The sequence below is a fragment of the Amblyraja radiata genome, chromosome 14 (genome assembly GCF_010909765.2).
Source record: "Amblyraja radiata isolate CabotCenter1 chromosome 14, sAmbRad1.1.pri, whole genome shotgun sequence".
Taxonomy (NCBI): domain Eukaryota; kingdom Metazoa; phylum Chordata; class Chondrichthyes; order Rajiformes; family Rajidae; genus Amblyraja; species Amblyraja radiata.
Window position 1 is genome coordinate 41,197,779 of NC_045969.1, and position 19,532 is coordinate 41,217,310.

The following is a 19,532-nucleotide window of genomic DNA, read 5'->3' on the forward strand; positions in this document are numbered from 1 at the left end:
GTGGTATTGGGTAAATGCCATCAAACTAGTAAAGGCAAAAGAAAAGTTTTTTTCCCTTAAAACCCATGTATTAATATGTCAGTAATAGTAGTGAAAAAATAGACAGGTGGGTTACAAAGCCCTTATCTTTCCGAACATTTATTCAGTTTAGTTTGATTGACAAATGATTAGAGTGAGTTCAGTGCAATTTAAATTGTTGGTCTAAAGCATAGACATAGGTGGTCATTTCTCATGTCATTATAAGGATGAAATCTTCTTCAAACATGTTCAGAATATCTACTGGGATGTCTTTGCAATAGAAATTTTATTTGCAATTTTCTTCACTCCTCCAGACAAATTTAGCACCCTTAGCTGCTTTGGTTCATGGATGGTGTGGTCCTCTTGCAAAGCTGTTGAGGCATTTAGTGTCGTATCTGCCAGGATTTCAGTGATGAGCAGTGAATTGCTTTCAAAGTGGGCATTATGCCAGTTGAGCAGCACAATAGAAAACCAATCTCGCACCATTCTACTCTTGATGTCATTATTGTAGCATTTTAGATAACTGCTGGTACAAAAAGATGTGCTGAATTGCTACCAGTTAGTAAAGTTAAATCTAGAGTAGCAGTAAAATTACTGTGAAAGCGGTTTATCAGAGGTCAGCACATGGACGATAGATGGTCTTTTTTATAGCATGTCTAACCACTTCTCAGTACAGTTCTTCACCTGCACTTTATTTATCATCGTCATTCCTCTGTTGGAAAAATGTTTCAAAGAGAAAAGTTGAAAAGCCTTAGAAGTTCAGGAAAATGTTCCGTAAATGGTGCATTGCTGAGAGTGTGCAAAGTATCTTGTCATTGTGTTGGCCCTGCTTGAAAAGTGTGCCTGCTTAAAGTCCTGTTGAATTGCATGTCAGAAAATAATGTGAATGAAGCGCAATGTGAAAGCAATAACACCAACATGGATCTATGGGGCAACTGTGCATCCTGTAAATAGGTCACAATGCTGCACTAAAATTGGACAAATTAGTGCATTTAATTTCTCATGTTTGGGCCTTTTGCTTTGATTAATCAGTACTTTGGTACTTTATAGTTTGTTTTTATGGGAGAGGGCGTTTGTTGAGAGGGTAGGGCATTGTATCCGTCCTAACAGGCAAGATTTACAGATTTACAGCCTACCTGCCAGAGTGTGTGTGTGTGTGGGGGGGGGGGGGGGGGGGGGGGGGAGAGAGATGCCTTAACATAGCGTAAATATTCCATCTCACTGGACAGGAATATTGCTCAAAAACCTATTTACCCCACAGTATGGAGCGGCATTGACAGTATTCCAACTGAGCCTTCTGGCGCCTTGGTTTAAATAGAGATGCTATTTCTCACGCTCTGCAGAACATTTGCCGTCCCAAATTCTGTGAAGGAAACCTGCACCCTACCATTTTGGGGTGTTTCTTCTAGCTGTTTGTAAAATACATTTGTGGTACTATTATTGAGAACTTTAAGGTTGGTTGGAAAGATGTGAAGATGAATTTAGATTTTTCTGTTTAAAAAAAAAAAAAATTTACACAGTTGGCAATCTGACCAGGAGATGGGATAGTGAGTGTGAACCAATTTATAGTTCTGTTCCTGGCTAGTTTGACTACAGTTGGGGGGGGGGGGGGGGGGGGTAATGTTCATCCACTCTTATTGCAGTGGGCTGTTTACAATGTCTTCATAGGAAGAGCATATGAATCCGACCACCAGCATATTTACTGCCATTAAACTTATTGAACTTACAGAACTATCAACACCTAGTCTTTCCTCCAGTCCAAAGTTTATAGAGCAGAGCAAGATGCGCCACTCTGCGAAAAAAGCGTAGTATGACATCGGTATGACATGACGCCATTTTATTGAGCGGCAATTTACAATAATATGAATAACATTTACAATAATATGAACTAAATATGTGATCTGATCGATGCTCTATAAAACACTGTTCCCTACAACACTGATTACACCAAAGATGATAAAGCGGATCAATCTTTGGAACGGATTACATCAAAGATACTAGAGCATTGCCCGCTGCCTCGGGAACGCTGACCGTGGGCTGACGCTTGAGGCTCTCCCGCCGGCCGCCTTCAACTGGTATCGGGGGGACCGAGAATCAGTCCTGGATTAACTCGGGAGTGGAGGAAACGTCCTCTTCCCCCAAAGATACTAGAGGAGCCTCTAGTATCTTTGCTTTTCCCTGCGACCTGATGTAAGAGCAGATTGTATAACTGTGGAGTCCGTCTCCGCTACCAAAGATGTCGCGTTTGGCATAAACAAATGGCGGCCGTGACGTTCCGTTACTTACTACACGTCAGTCCATTGGATTTCGGAGGAGTGGTCTATCTTGCTCTGCTCTATAATCTTTGCTCCAGTCTTTCCATCACCTTTGGAAACTTTTATTACTGTTTATCAACATGAGGACCAAAGTTATGCCAATGAAAGTCAAAGAAGCCATTATGAGACTGAGAAACAAGAATAAAACTGTTAGAGACATTAGCCAAACCTTAGGCTTACCAAAATCACCTGCATTCTGAAGTGTATAGACACATCCTATCTGCTCAAGTTCAAACAATTGCCTCAAAACTCATTTGCCAGCGGTTCATTCTATAGCAAGACAATGATCCCAAACATACTGCTAAAGCAACAAAGGAGTTCTTCAAAGCTTAAAATGGTCAATTCTTGAGTGGCCAAGTCAATCACCCGATCTGAACCCAATTGAGCATGCCGTTTATATGCTGAAGAGAAAACTGAAGGGTACTAACCCCCAAAACAAGCATAAGCTAAAGATGGCTGCTATACCAGCCTGGCAGAGTATCACTAGAGAAGATACCCAGCAACTGGTGATGTCCATGAATCGCACAATTCAAGCAGTCATTGCATGCAAAGGATATGCAACAAGATACTAAACATGACTACTTTCATTTACATTACATTGTTGTGTCCCAAACATTATGGTGTCCTGAAGTGGGGGGACTATGTATAAACACTGCTGTAATTTCTACATGGTGAAACCAAAATGTATAAAAATGGCCTTTATTAAAATCTGACAATGTGCACTTTAACCACATGTGATTTTTTTCTATCACAAATCTCAAATTGTGGAGTACAGAGACAAATAAATAAATAAATGATGGGTCTTTGTTCCAAACATTATGGAGGACACCGTATATAACCTGGAATATATTACTAGAATGGCACAGTGGCGCAACGTGGAGTTGTTGCCTTGTAACGCCAGAGACCCGGGTTTGATCCTGACTACGGTTGCCGTCTGTACGGAGGTTGTACGTTCTCCCCGTAACCTGCGTGGGTTTTCTCTGGGTGCTCCGGTTTCCTCCTACACTCCAAAGGCTGCAGGTTTGTTGGCTAATTAGCTATTGTAAATTGTCCCTAGTGTGTGTGTAGGACAGTGTTAGTGCGCGGGGATCGCTGGTCCACGTGGACTCAGTGGGCCGAAGGGCTTGTATCCACAGTGGAATCTCTAAACTAAACGAAACTTCTGTTGTCCAGTACAGAATATCCACTCTCCTCACAGGGTTGCCCATCCGTTCCCCCGAAGCCAGAGATCCTGTGCTATGATTCAGGGACACTTCAAGTGTTACTACCAGGGGGAAAAAAGCTTAATTTTTTTTAAAAAAGGAAGCATCATGCACAAATAGGCTTCTTGGTTTGAATATCTTACAAGGGAAGACATTGACCCGTTGAGCCATCTGACATTGTGTATGATTGGCGGCACAGTGGCACAGCTGGTAGAGCTGCTGCCTTGCCGCTGGAGACCCAGGTTCGATCCTGACCTCTGGTGCTGTCTGTGTGAAGTCTGTGGCTGCATGGATCTCCTCTGGGTGCTCCAGTTTCCTCCCACATCACAAAGACGAGTGGGTTTCTAGATTAATTGGTTTCCCCCTTGTATGTAGGGAGTGGATGCAAAAGTGGGAAAACATAGAACTAGGATGAATGGGTCGGCGTAGACTCGGTCGGCCGAAGCCCATTCCTATCCTGCATCTGTAAATTAAACTAAACTGATTTAGAAACATACCCTTTTTATTGAAATTGTATTAGCTTCGCAGACTTTTCTTGAGCAAACAAGGTACGATGACACCAGACCCCAGCTTCTATGTCCCAAGATTGAACACCCTATATCTCTCGCTTGCTGTACCTTGCAAATAGAGCAGGACATACCATCCAGAGATAATAGAAAGAGTATCTTGGATTTTGTTGCAGTTGACGATACAAGTAAACAATTTTACAAAAATGACAGTTAGGTATTCCTTCTAATATAAACTCGACAGGAAGACATGGAGGGTGCTAAAACTGCAAACTAGCTGGTTCATCGTAAAATGACATCTTTAATTGATTCTTAATTCCGTGTTGCCCTCCCAACCATTGTTTAAAAAATCTCCAAATATTGTTATCATTTGTTGATGCTTTGAGCCGTAATGCTTTCTATTAATAATCTAGTTTAAGTGTTATTCATAGCCCTAAGAAAACTCAGATTGTTTTATGTAGTGCAATGGGTGTTGGAGAAGCGGCAATAAACATTTTATAATTCATGGTGGTAAGTTATACATTTTCAATTAAAGGTCGTTGTTCCTGTGGGAAGAATTCTGTCTGCTTAACATTTTGGTTTTAAACAGTTATTATTTAATTATCATTTTTGTTCAATTATCCCTCAACCATATATAATATAACATTTACAATTTGTGTACCCTGTTTGGTTTGGAATTACTGCTGGTATGCTGTACTCTGTTGCATAGGCGATATAACAAAAAAAAAAAAGATTTTTATGTGCATCTTCATAATGTTCAATTTACAGGCTGCTCTCCCCTGCCTCTCCACTGCTTAGAGTATTCCAATTCTCCTCCCTTCCTGCTCTTGGAGTGCACATAACTGTTTGAAATCCACTGGTACAATTGTCAAATCAATTATTCATTCTCTGCAATTATGCCAGCACAAAGAACATTTTGCTGGACTGAATGATGATTAAATTAACAGCTATTCCAGCTGCCTGATAACATCTAATAGAATATTCATAAGCCCAAAATGGAATGAATTATCTCCATTAACTTCATCATGCTCACTTAATTACATGCTTGTTATTGTATTTACACCTTGTTAGATACCACTGAAGCTGATACAGTGACTGGCCAGGAATCGGAAGCGTCTGTCACAGGGCAGTGAGAGCGTTTTGTGGGAAATGCTATTTATTTTAAATGCTCCACCTGCTGGGAGCTGGGGTTAGTCAGCGGAGCTGAGATGAATTGGGAGACGGGGTGTAAAAGAAATAATGTGCCTCTGACAGGCTTGGTGGCTTTTAAGTTGCTCTCATTCAGCCACTTCACAAAAAAAGATTTTTTTATTCCATCTTTCAGTGATGACATGATTGCTTTTGGTAATCATTTACCATTCTGGTTTTATTTTTTTTTTCTCAGTCCCGAAGTAAATTGTCTGTAGTAATAGGTTCTCAGAATTATCCCCTGCTTTTTTTTTCATGGATTTCATTTTTTGAACCTGTCTGCCAGTATTTAACCTCAGCTAGATTTTCTGTTTTCTCTTGTAACTTTATTTACTAAACACCTACTTAATAACGGTGTGTTTTTGTATTTAAATTGTTCTTTGTGAAATGTGTCTGTGATAACCATTGTTATGTTGAGAAATGCAGGGTAGCCAGCCATCCGTGTTTAATTAATGTGTCCAAAATAAGCGGGGTTTTTTGTACCTATAAGACACGTTCATGTTCAGTTGATATTGCAAATATCTTAATACGTAACAGTCATTCAGTGCATTTATAGCGGTGAATTAACTGAAGTGTGCCGCGGAATAATTAAGGACTTCTCGTTATTTTACAAGGTTATTAAATTAATTTCTCATTTCTGATGAAGGGAGGAGAGAGTCATGGTTTACTAATAGAAACAATTGGATGCTGGCCTCTCTGACTTGTGGATAGACACGCCAAAGCTAAGAGCTAATGGGCAGAGGAGTTGAATATACTGCAATTGCACTTAGCTTAACTTCCTATTCTCCTGTTTAGGTTGCAAGTGAAAAGAGATAAGAAGCAAAAATTCCTTGTAGAATGTTGATTATCTGATGCAACATAACTTGTAATGCGGTAGATGCTTTTTTTTTAAAAGTATGTAAAATCCACATAAATCATCCCTAAAATTTTGGATGATTCTTGAATACTGTATCTTTTGAAGACTGCGCTACATTGATCTTTAATTCCAATTTAAAACATGAATCTTTTCTGCACCGCAGATTAGGCGAGTTACATTATTGTGTGATCTTCGGGGAGCCGTATGATGAAAATTTTTAAAGCTTGCTGTCTTCATATTTGCTGTGTGAAACCACTCAAATGTAACAGTGAAATGGCTCAAGTTCACTATCAATCCATTCTGCTTTGCTGGTGCATAACAAGCTGAATTACTCTTTCTGCGAGCAAAACACACAGAGAGCATCGACTGGAATAAAAATGACCAACAACAATGTCAGGCCATTTAGTTATGTCACTGATTGCAAGGGCAAAGTTAAATGGGGAATCGAGACTTCAAAAGGGAATTAGTCCACATTTACTATTTCACTTTTCTTCTTAAAAGCACCTTTCCGTTTTTTATCATTTCTTTTCTAAACTGATTTCTCCTCCTGCTCTCATATTTCTGATTAAAGACAAGGCAACAAAATAGATTGAAGCAGCACTTACTAGCAGTTGAAGTATTGAGAGCAATGAACATAAAACAAATGTTACATTGAATCTCATGGAACAGAGGTCAGGCAAGACTTCTTCATACAGTTTAGTGAGTCTAGTAATCTCTGCCAGGGTGAACGGTTAAAGTTATGTCATCATTAAAGATTACATCAAATACATTGAACAAAACGGCATTAAACGTATATTTGGGTAAATGTTAACTGTTTGCTGCTGATATCTATTGATAAAGTATGAATTGCTTTGCCACGTTTAAATTGATTTGAAATTGTACAGAATGCATTGTGCAGAGTTGCATTGTACGTTCTCCCTGTAACCGCATATTTTTCTCCGGGTGCTCCGGTTTCTTCCCACATTCCAAAGACGTGCAGGTTTGTAGGTTAATTGGTTTCTGTGAATTGCTCCTAGTGTGTAAGATGCGAAATGTGGGATAATATGGAACTAGCATTCAGGTGATCAATGGTCTGCATGGACTCGGTGAGCCAAAGGACCTGTTTCCACACTGTGTCTCTAAACTAAATTAAATGTAGAAATTGGAGAAGGTCACTTAACTTTTCAAGACTATCAGCTGTTCTTTGAGATCATGAGTCTTCTCTGACCGAACTCCATACACCTGCCTTGACCCTTAATCATTTGCTATTTCAGCTCTGCAGCGGACAAAGTTTTCATTAACTTACAAATTGACAATCAATTTTCAGTTACTGAAGGGAATCCCAAACTTTTCCACTTTGTCAAGAAATGGTCCAAAAGTTACAATTCCAATTTTTGGACAGTGCTGCCGAGACTCCTCAATCTGTGAAAATAATTCTACATCCACTCCAACAGATCCCCTTATCAGCTTGAAAACTGATCAATGCAACTAAATCTTAGCGAGTACCACGCTAGGTTGAGTGGTCTCAACTTGAAAGATTACTTTTGCAGTCCAATTATCATTCTGGTCAGTGAATACTCAACTTCTTTCAAGTTCATGCTACGAATTGTGAAGCTAGAGGAAGGAATGTGGGGGGAGGGAGAGGTCAGAAATAGGTGTGAGTCCAAGTGGGGTACAGATGAATGGTGATTAGTTGTTCTGGGGGACACCAGTTATTACATGCTGTTTATTATCCCTGGACTGTCTCTGCTGCTCAATCAGTTTCTCAACTAGATCAAAAGTTTGTTCTCAGTTCCATGAACTTCAGTGTTATAATATGAAGGAGTTTATCAATTGAAAGTTCTTGCATTTATAACAAAAATCAATTTGTATTCAACAAAACAAATTGTCAAAATTGTGAGGCATTACTTGGAGATCCATGCAGCCTCACTTTTATTTGCTGAAATTTCATGCTGTTCAGTATTCTTAATTATATTCTTAATTTTTTCTTTGTTTGCTCTCACTGGACAGTGGTGGCAAGGCCAACATGTCTTTCGCAGTTCTAAATATCCACATGAACGTGGTGGTAAGCCTCTACGCTGATCTTTAACAATGTTGGCAAAGTATTAGGCCATGTCACCCTGGACCCCTCTATTGTGTATTTCGTTTTAAAAATCTCTGGCATGACGCTTGGGAACATTTAGGAAACAACGAGCTGCAGATGCTGGTTTATACCAAAGATAGATACGCAATGTTGGAGTAACTCAGCCCGGTCCTTGGTCTTTTCTCTCCTCCAGCTCCTCGCCCCCCCCTCCCCAATTTCTTTCCTAAGGATTGACCCGACATGAAACGTCATCCATCCTTTTGCTCCAGAGATGCTGCCTAACCTGTTGAGTTGGATTAGGCCTGTTTTAGAGAGAAATGCAAAATGCAGCATCTCTGGAGAGAAGAAATGGGTGACATTTCGGGTCTGAAGAAAGGAGACCTTTCTTCAGATCGGAAACGTCACCCATTCCTTCTCTCCAGAGATACTGCCTGTCCTGCTGAGTTACTCCAGCATTTTGTGTCTGTCCCCTGAACCAACTTCCATTCCAGCCGTAGAACGACAGCTGTTCCTTTCAGAACTCTTAAGGGCCTGTCCCATATAGGCGATTTTTTTCGGCGACTGTCACAGTCGTAGCAGGTTGCCGAAAAAGTGCCGACTGGACCCCACCCCCCCCCCCCACGACAATGTCTACGACAAGCTATGACAGCCTCCCACCTAGTCGACATCAAGCTCCGACAAGCGCCAACCCATTAGGATGTCCACCTACGACCACACCTACAACAACCGGTGACAACCAAAGTCAACCTACGTCCACCCGCGACAAGCTACGACAAGCAACGACCCTGTCGGCGACAACTGAAGACAATTCAGTCGCCGGTACCTGTTGACGTAGGTAGTCACCAATGGAATTCACCAAAGTCAGCACCCAGCGACAACCAACGTCACCTGGCGACAACCTACGACAGCACCTACGTCAGGAGAAGACAAGCTACGTCAAGCCCACAGTCGGCAAAAAGTTTTGAGCATTTCAAAATCCAGCGGCAACCAGAAAAATGTTACGACTCTTTAGGCAACTTGAGGAAACTACTCACGACCTTACAGGCGTCACCCCGCAACCATGTGGCGACAGCCTAGTCACCTAAAAAATCGCCTAAGTGGGACAGGGGCTTTAGCCACTCAACATGATCCAGACGTGCGTTAAATGGGAATTGCATTATCCTCTCTGCTTGGTGAACATTTATCAGTTTTCAAAACTGTCTCTATCACAGGTTCCACTCGACCTCCCAATCATTTCCAGCATTTACTCATTTCATTTCAGACCTCCAACATCTGCAATATATTGCATTTACTCTAACTTTGCCTGACGTGTTCTGTTGATAGAATTTTCTAATTAGTTGTCCTGTTTGATCCATTTTTGCTACCTATTAGCAATAAGGTTTTTTAAAAATTTGTATAATTATCTTTTCCTTTATTATTATGTGCTGACACTAACTACCGAGTTGTGTAAAAGCAACAGATTTCATTCCTCTTATTGGTCTACAGATGTTATAAGCCCATATATCTGAATATTGTAAATATTGTAAAAATGCATACCTCCAGATTCAAGGACAGTTTCCTCATAGCTGTTATCAGGCAACTGATCTGTTCTCTCAACAACTCGAGTGCAGTCCTGACCTCCCATCTACCTTAAGGGGCTGTCCCACTGTACCAGCTAATTCAAGAGCTCTCCCGAGTTTAAAAAAAAATTTAAGCTCGTGGTAAGCACGTAGAATGGACGGAGCGGGTACGCCGGAGCTCGGGACATCTCTTAGCGGCTCGTGACGCTAATGGCAGGTACTCGGGGAAACGCGGTAAGCTCGGGAAGACTCATGAAGATTTTTCAACATGTTGAAAAATGTCCACGAGAGCCCCGAGTACCTGCGAGTGGCTATTACCGTAATTTTCCGAGTTCGAATCAGGGGAAACTCGGGAGAACTCTTGAATTAGCTCGTACAGTGGGACAGCCCCATTATTGCAGTCTTTCAAACTATCTTTAATTGGATTTTACGAGACTTTATATTGCACTAAATGTTATACCCTTTATCCTGCCTCTGTAGACTGAACGGCTTGATTGTAATCAGGTGTAGTCTTTTCGCTGACTGGATAGCACAAGACTCAAAAGCTTTTCACCGTACGAAGGAACTGCAGATGCAGTTTACACCGACCGACGATAGACACAAAAATACTGGAGTAACTCAGTGGGTCAGGTAGCTTCTATGGAAAATTGGCGCCGACCTGTAGGGGGTATGGCTGCCTAGCCTGCAGCTGTCTGTTTTTCATTTCTTTTTTCTTATTTTTAGTTAGTTTAGTGTTTTGTTTTTAAGGAGTTCTAGCTTTTTTATGTGTGGGGGAGGGGGGGGGTGGGGGTAAGGGGGAAACGAATTTTCAGGGTCCCTACCTGGTCGGAGATGCAGCTTTTCTCCGGGCTGCACTTTCGACCCGTCCTCGCGGCCTACCAGCGGGCCTGGAGCGGCATTTCCTGAGGGGACGCCCGGAGCCTCGGCATTGGCGGCGGCTGCGGAGCTGCGGGTCCGAGGAGCGAGGGGACCGCCCGGAGCCTCGGCATCTGCGGCACCGGCATCGGCGGCGGCGGAGCTGCGGGTGTGAGGACGGCGGTGCAGCGCTGGAGCGCCATTGCGGGGCGGGCGGTGCCTTGCCTGGGTCGCCGCGCTGGAACTCCGGTGAGCTGGGACTGGCGTTAAAAACATCGCGGAGCTGCGGGCGGCGGCGCTGAACTTTACATCGGGAGCCTGGGATCTCGCGACGAGATCGCCAGTTGAGCTCCATTCGGCGCGTCCTTGTCGGCTTCGGAAGCCACGGTCTCGAGTAGGGAGGCGGCCGTTCCAAGGTTCCCATGCCGCTGAGAGGACTCTCCCGACGCCGGAACATCATCACCCGGCGAGGACGGCCTGGAACATCGGGCCTCCGTAGAGGCAACTGTGGAGGCCTCAATAGGCCCGACTATGGGTGGACATTGGGGATGGGACTGGACTTTGTGCCTTCCCCCATAATGGGAACCATTGTGGGGGGATGTTTTTATGTTAAAGCTATTTATTATTGTTATGTTTGTATTCTTATGTGCTGCATTGGCAAAAGGAATTTCACTACATCTAGGTGTATGTGACAATAAATCAACCTTTGAACCTTTGAGAATAGGAATAGATGTTGTTTCAGGTCAAAACCCTTCTTCAGACAGTCAGGGGAGAGGGACACTAGAGGTATATATTTTCATAATTAAAACGTAATGTGAACATGGTTTGAATTCTGTCAACAGCTCTTGTTGCTTTTTGTGGGAGTTTCATTTCATTGGAACAAACTCCTTTACAGATATCTTGACTGATAAGCATTATGCAGGCTGACCTTGGGGACATGTAGCTCCAGTGTACGGTTACCCAGCATTGTCAGTGGAATTGGATTTCAGTGGACCTTTTGAAGGTTTTGAGTCAGCCATAATTGGAACTGCAGTGTTTCCCTTGGTGATCGACCTGGGGTCAGTGCGCATATATTTTCTCCAGTACAGCAATGCTATCACAACACTGAGAAGCCTGGAGTTTGGATTATATCGTGCAAGGTTGCCTTCAGATATCTGTGGTACCGATCACCTTCCTTGTCACATTCGCTCGAATGGTGTCGCTCCATGTTTCTTCGTCACAGCGTAAAGTGTTTAAGGGCCATTACGGCAGCTTGCATGGCCAGCTAGCATGCAGGGCATTAAACATTTTTGACTGCACTGTCAACAGTATATGTCGGAATAAGATGATACTCTAACACCGCTACTGCTATGGGATTGTCATGCAGAGCTAAAGAGATTGCAAAGGTAACGTGTTTTGAAAACTTTATTTTAAACGCCACGTAAGCAAGGTGACATACGAGCAAAAATGATAGTTTGTTCTTTGAAGAAATCATCACAAAATGCAGAAATATAGGGGCAAGAGGCACAAAACACTAGACGTGATTCAAATAAATAGCTGTCTTGTAATTAAAAGTATTTTTATGTCAATTCGTACCACCAATTAAGCTGATTTTTTTTTTTCATCCTTGCCTCAGTAGAACTTTCTCACCACTGCTGTGCCAGTGTGATTTTTGTTTTCGTCTGTTCACACCAGCATTTCTTAGGACGTTCTGAATGACATTCCCAACTAAAAGTGAATTAGGAGGTCATTTATGCTGATTCGTAAGTTCCCCATCAACTTGGGTTGAGAGAGCCAATAGTCACTTTTGTATAGGACCTTACAAACACAGAGAAAACTTTAATCCTGTTGGTTCAAGTTGGATTTGGACGGCTTTCTCAAACTTAGAAGGACAATCTCAAAATGCCTTTGGCAGATTACCACGCGATAAAAACATGAACAAATAAAAATCTATGTCAATAAAATAATTTTTCTGTCAAATATTGATATTTTACCTATGATTCGAATACGTTGTCAATCAGCGTTCATTGTCATGAGAGTGAATCCAAGAATACTTCCTAATGTCCACCTCTGAAATCTAATGAAGAATCATGGCCTTAAAGCAAATGAAGGATATGGTTTTGCAGTACCTGTTCTAGGTTATGCATGCAGGCCAGCTCTCTCAGAACTTTAGTGTCAGGACGGGCGTCAAGCAGGGATGTCTATTGTCACCATTCCTGTTCCTCCTAGCAATTGACTGGATCATGATGGAAACAACTGAAGGGGAAAAAATGGAATTCAGTGAACAATGTGGGAGCAGCAATGTGGGATGATCTTGACTTTGCAGTCGACATAGCTCTCCTTTCACACACACAGATACAAATGCAGGCAAAGACGGTCAGACTCTCACAAGCTGCAACAAAACTTGGTCTTACCCCCAATACAGCAAAGACACAGGTGATGAGGATCCACTCCAAAACCAGCAACCCTATCCTTATGCACAGCACTGCTCTAGAGGAGGTAGGCAGTGTGTGGACATCACTGGAGGGGCAGAGGCAGACATATAAAGTAGAATCAATAAGGCTAGGGTGGTGTTTAACATGCTCAGGAAGATCTGGAGCTCAAAAACCCCCAAGGAAAAAGGAAAAGGCCCAAGGAACAGCTGGAGAAGAGGTGTCCAGACAGAAATGTCTGAGAGTGGGCTCAACTGTGGAGATCTCAAAAGAACTACCAACAACCGAGTGAGGTGGAAGACATTTGTCAACGGCCTATGCTCCCTAGAGGAGCAAAGGGCTTAAGAAGAAGAAGCAGTACCTGTTCTAGCTCACTAAATGCAACATATTCACACGTTGGGGCGTAAATTAATTGTGAATTTTAATTACCACTATATCCTCTCTGGCATTAAAATGAACTTTTACATGTGTGCTCTCATTCTTTCAGAGTTTAATTTTGTTGCATATTTAAAAGGTAAAGTAAAATTTGTTTTGCAGATAGATGTTGATACGTTGTAGGTGTAGTTTAACCAAATTGCCAGACAGGTTTTAAGGGCTGGATGTTCTACTTTCCCAATGCGTTGTGTGGTCGAATTGAGGGGCACCTCAGAGATGACCTTGGTTCCAATATTGATGATGGATCTGATGAAGTTGCAAACTCACAAAGATGCATAGATCCATCGAAGAAATTTGTAATAATGTTGCATTTTTTTAGATCTTTTGAAAGTATTTTCCTACGAATATATCATTTTTGTAGTTCTGCGGATAAATATAGCAGCCTACAGACCTTGCAGAAGGGAAAACAAAGAAATGCGTGCCAAAACACACGCACAGAAGGAATTGCCACAGGTCAAGCAGCATCTGTGGAGGGAGATGGAAATGTGACATGGAAAGATGGAAGAGAGAGCTGGGAATTGGGCAAAGCCTGTCAAGTGATAGGTGGATGCAAGTGAGGGGAGGGGGGGTGATTGACATAGGTGGAGATAGTAACAAAGGCTAGAGATGAAAATGAGACAAAGGGTGTCTGATAAGGGAAGATGAACTGGAGTGCAATATATAACCAATGAGAGGCGAGTGGGGGGGTGGGGTGGGGGTGGGAGAGGGGATAAAAGGAAATCTAGGACTTGGGGATTGGAGAGGAGTGCACGTTGTGGAAGGAGGGTGCAGGGTCACTGGGGTGATAGTGGTTGTTGGTGGGTGAGATGGGTACACATTGTGGTGGTGGGGACAGGTTGAAAAAGTGGGCTGAATTACTCAAATGGGTGAGCAAGTGATTTGCTTTTGTTGTTTAATTATCAGAAAACTGGTCCATGAATCTAATGTTCCACCACTGAGAAGGTGGTGGAGGCAGGTATTCTCACAGCACTTTTGCCCGAGCCCAAGGTACAGCAGCTACACATCAAGTCTGGTAAATGGGACTAATAAATACAGATTGAACTTAATGCTCAGCATGGAGGGCTGAAGGGCCTGTTTCTATGCAGATGACTCTGTAGCAGTGTTTATATTCATCGGTGTAAAGGATTAAAGCTTCAATTTAATGTTTAATCCAAAATGTGATAGATCTAACAGCGGCACTTTTCAATTGCGGCATTATGGTGTCCGGCTGGTGTGTGCATTGGTAAATGTTTATAGGTTACATCAGAGAAAATGTGTCCATTTAAATGCTTAAAAGTGAGTGTGTGTACAAAATCATGAGAGGAATAGTTCAAGTAGACGCACAGTCTCCTGCCCAGACTAGGGAAATTGAGAATCGAGAACCAGAGGACACAGGTTTAAGGGGGTGAGGGGGGGGGGGGTGGGGGTATATGGAGCGAGCTGCCGGAGAAAGTAGTTGAGGCAAGTAGTATTGGAACGTTAAAGAAACATTTGGACAAGTACATGGACCGGATCGGTTTAGAGGGATATTGGCCAGACAGAGGCAGGTGGGACTAGTGTAGATGGGCGAAAGGGCCTGCTTCCACACTTTATGACTCTGACTGAGTTCTGTTTCAAGTGTAACTAAGTGTAAGTAAAATTAAATTATAATTATTTTAGCCTTAAATCATTTGTACAGGTGTTGTTTTTTGCATTGGCCATTCCAATGGAACAAATGGGGTTAATTTTTTAACAGCCAGAGAGGCTAAATCCCTGCACGTCAAAAGCAAAATTCTGCCCATTAGGCTGTTAAAGATTGCAGAGAAGTTGCCCGAGGTGGTGACTAATTTCACCCATCTCAAACTACGTGCAAAATGTGGGAGCTTACCCAGTAAAGAATGCAGTTCCCTCTGCAACAAAATTTGGGTAATCTTGTGAAAAAATGCCCGGGTCCCGACCGAAATGTCACCCATTCATTTTCGCCAGAGACACTTCCTGACCTGCGGAGTTATTCCAGCACTTCTAGTCTATCTTCTGTGTTGAAGAGCTTGGATGTCAGCATTGTTCTGCTCAGTGGCCTTGACAATCCAAATGTTTGTCTTTTCCATCTCTTTAATTTATTAATTCAATGAAATCAATAGATGGCTCTGCAGTTGGTAAGCTTTGGAAAGCTATTAGGTGTTTGCACAGACTATCGTTGCACGATTGAAGAAAGGCAGTGGATCATTCACTTCATTCACTTCTGCTGTAGCATATTTTACCCTGATTGTGACAGGAAGATTATAGTACAAACAGCCTTTTCCAGCTCCGTAGTCAGTGTTCAGCTGAATTTTGGTACAAAAGTTATTAACTGACATCTGTTTACAGCAGATGGGAGAACAATTTTAGAGACTTTAAGCTCCTTTCGAAAATATACACTAAATGTTTCACATTTTCTTTATCCTGCTAACTCTGGAGGAATATTACTTGACTAGTGATTGAAGTGTTCATTACTTTGTCTGCAGAGATATTTCAGCTTTGCACAAGATAATCAACGTTACTGGAATAAAACCAGCTACACCATGAATGCAGTGTAACTGGCTCACAGTTTAGTAATGATATGCAGGTTGTAATTATACGGTTCAGCCGCCGGATTTGTCCATGTGATTGAATATACTTTTCCATTGACAAGGAGCTAAAAATTCTTTCAATGGCAGCCTCGCACTGGAATCACTTCACTGGGACAGTAACCGACTGATGTACTTACATTTTTGTATGATTGTGATATTTACTGATGGACAAGTGGAAGATTATAGACTACAGGTCAAATAAAGAGTATTTTGACGTTATTTCTTTAAAAAATTGATCGCACAATCACCGTTGTTTCTTGAGCTAATATTCCTGTGCCATTGGCCTCGATGGCACCACCTATAGGATGTTGATTAAAAAAGACAACGTGCTGGAGTAACGTAGGAAGGAACTGCAGATGCTGGTTTACACCGAAGATAGACACAAAGTGCTGGAGTAATTCAGCGGGACAGGCAGCACCTCTGGAGAGAAGGATTGGGTAACATTTCGGGTCGACAAGATCAGTCTGAAGAAGGGCCTTGACCCGAACCTTCACCCATTCCTTCTATCCAGAGATGCTGCCTGTCCAGCTGAGTTACTCCAGCATTGTGTGTCTATCTTTGCTGGAGTAACTTGGCGGGTTAGGTAACATTTTGAGTCGGAGTCCTTCTTCATACGTGAAACATCACCTATCCATGTTGTCCAGGGATGCCACCTTGAAACATCACCTATCATGTTCACATAAGAGTTTACATGTTCTCCCCGTGACCTGCGCTGAGTTACTCCGGCATTTTGTGTCCATCTTCGGTGTAAACTAGCATCTGCGATTATTTCTTTCATAATAATTCATTGTCATCAGATTTATTGGGGCAACAAATGCAGTGGTATATACTGAACCATGTAGGTATGTATAAAATGCTGAAACACAGAGGGCAAAGGATACACCATTAATGCGATTGAAATAAATTTGTTACAATGAATATTTTTACAGAGGCGAAATTGTATTTTTGTAGCTCCGGAAGGCTTTAATGGTATAAGAGCAACTGTTGAACGCACAGACTTGTCACTTTTTGTTTTACATTGTGGGTGTACTGTAATTGGCATTCCACTGCTCACGCATTTAACATTAAAATATTCGCTCCTCTGCTGACAAAAATGCAAGCGTTTAAACGTTTAAGGCTGATCTTACAAGTATACAGAAATGTATTTGAAAGGAAGTTAAACACATTTTAGATTGTGTAACTATGACCAGGGAAAGACTACTAGATATAACCCAATCTACCATTGTTTTAAATAAATGGGAGTCACCCTAATACAGTATCACTCTTACCATTGTAGCCAAATTATCATCATCATCATAATAATTTCTATTGAGGCTTGGTCACTCTTCATCCAGAATATTTCAGTTTTCTGTTAAACATGGTTACGGCCATTGCTTTTTTGTCACTGTACGCAGTTGTTTATGTTGCCATTTCTGTTACCAGTGAGATGAATAATAATTTCCTGGCTTTCTTCCTTATGATTCGAGCGTTATTAACGATTCACAATTCACTTCATAACCTCAGTTTCTCATTTCCCAAACAAGAGAGAAATCCTTTCCTAATGCCCAGCTGAAGTTCATTTAGTTAGATCCATATCTCTGCTCCATATCTTATTCAGAGGAATAATGTGGAGTATGCCACAAGAATCTGACCAACTGTCTTACGCAGATGCACAGTTTAAATATAGACTCTCATATCTAGTTTATATTTCTTGTATCGCTGCTTCATAGAAACATAGAAAATAGGTGCAGGAGGAGGCCATTCGGCCCTTCGAGCCAGCACCGCCATTCATTGTGATCATGGCTGATCGTCCCCTATCAATAACCCGTGCCTGCCTTCTCCTCATATCCCTTGACTCCACTAGCCCCTAGAGCTCTATCTAACTCTCTCTTAAATCCATCCAGTGATTTGGCCTCCACTGCCCTCTGGGGCAGGGAATTCCATAAATTCACAACTCTCTGGGTTTTTTCTCACCTCAGTCTTAAATGACCTCCCCTTTATTTTAAGACTGTGGCCCCTGGTTCTGGACTTACCCAACATTGGGAACATTTTTCCTGCAATAGATTCAAGAAATTAAAAATAAAATGTGTTTAAATCGATTAGATTGGCGTTGGTGGTGTTGAGTGCTGAGTAACAAACCATTGTGAGATGTGGTTTTCTTTTTTCTAAATTGGATGGATATTGAACAAAGAATGAAAAATCTTCAAGTTGATTAACGTTTCATTTATTTCAGTCGCATTAATGGTGTATCCTTTGCCCTCTGTTTCAGTATTTTATACACACCTACATGGTTCAATATATACCATTTCATTTGTTGACCCAATGAAGCTGATAAGAAATTGCTTTTTTTCTCTGCAACAGATGAAACTGAAAAACGGCAAATGTTTTGGTTTGAAAAAAATTCATTTCTGAATTTTGTTTTTCCTTTTCCAGAGTACATAAAGAAATGGTTTGACATTGAAGGTTCCAGTAAAGTTTTCAAGAAACTCAAAGGAATCGCAGAGGATGTGCTGAATTCCAGCAGCTACTCAGAGGTGAATCTAAGTAAACTCTTCCAGCCTTTCTGTGCGATCAATAAGTGAAGGAGATGTGGCTGCCTCACCTTTTCAAGCTGAATGAACAACAAAAAACAAGAACATTGATGACTTTGGGATTCATGAGGGAATTCCTCTTTAAATGTAATTCGTACGCGTGTAAGTAGACCTGGAATCTGACTCGGGTTATGGAGAAGCAAGTCGGAACAACCAAGATGTTAGGAAAAGTCTCAATTGTCATTATAGAAACTTGCTTTAATAAAGAAGCTGATGAAGGAGGACAACACGAGCAAGAACAGCAATTAAACTCATGAAGAGATGCAAGAAATCTATTAAAAGGTGGCTCGGATGATGGTGTAGGCCTGATGACAGTTTTGTTCTGAAAGGGTGTTCTCTGAACGTGATTGGATTCACTGTGCAGTCCCTTTGTAGTGGTGGAACACAGGTATCATTTAGTAAGATCAGTCTATTGACGCGATTGATGTACATTGGATTGGGAGGCCCACAGACAAACACAGTGGGATCCAAGTAGGCAGCTGCCAATGCATGAGGCAAGTACAACAATTATTTGATGGAGTTCCTTTCAATTTAATGCTGTTTGTGATTTCTATAAATATTTCTTCCTTTCGTTTTAAAAATAGATGTTATTTTTTATGTATGAAAACATTTTACATGAACAATGTTATCACATTTTGAATAAAATCAACTCGATGCTATTCCTGAAACATTTGAAACAAGTAATTCATGTTTAAATAAGTGGATATTATCTTTTGTTCTGAAGTATTCTAATAAAGTTTATTAAAAGTATTTTTATTCATTGATGAATCTGTGCATCTTTCTAGCATTTGGAAATGACAAACTTATGGATGGTCCACAACTGTAAATTTTTTTAAAGCATTGTGATATTTTCATTATTTTTCTGTTTTCCAACTGAACGATGCAAAAGACTAACTTTACAATGATGGACTCAGGCATGAATTTTAGCCTGAAATTGCGAGGGTCAGAGTGTGACCAACACAAGCCAGTGGCACCAGCCAGAAGCCAA

The 19,532-nt window shown here is 41.5% G+C and overlaps 1 protein-coding gene across 1 annotated transcript in view; it reads left to right on the forward strand.

Annotated features, from left to right (window-relative positions):
• Window positions 1-19,294, forward strand: part of pola1 (DNA polymerase alpha 1, catalytic subunit) — a 248,098-nt gene extending 228,804 nt beyond the window's left edge. The window contains exon 37 of the mRNA XM_033033174.1: window positions 18,387-19,294. Within this exon, the coding sequence (XP_032889065.1) occupies window positions 18,387-18,535 (149 nt within the window). The 3' untranslated portion in view covers window positions 18,536-19,294. The remainder of the gene's footprint in view (window positions 1-18,386) is intronic.
• The last annotated feature ends 238 nt before the right edge of the window (window positions 19,295-19,532 follow it).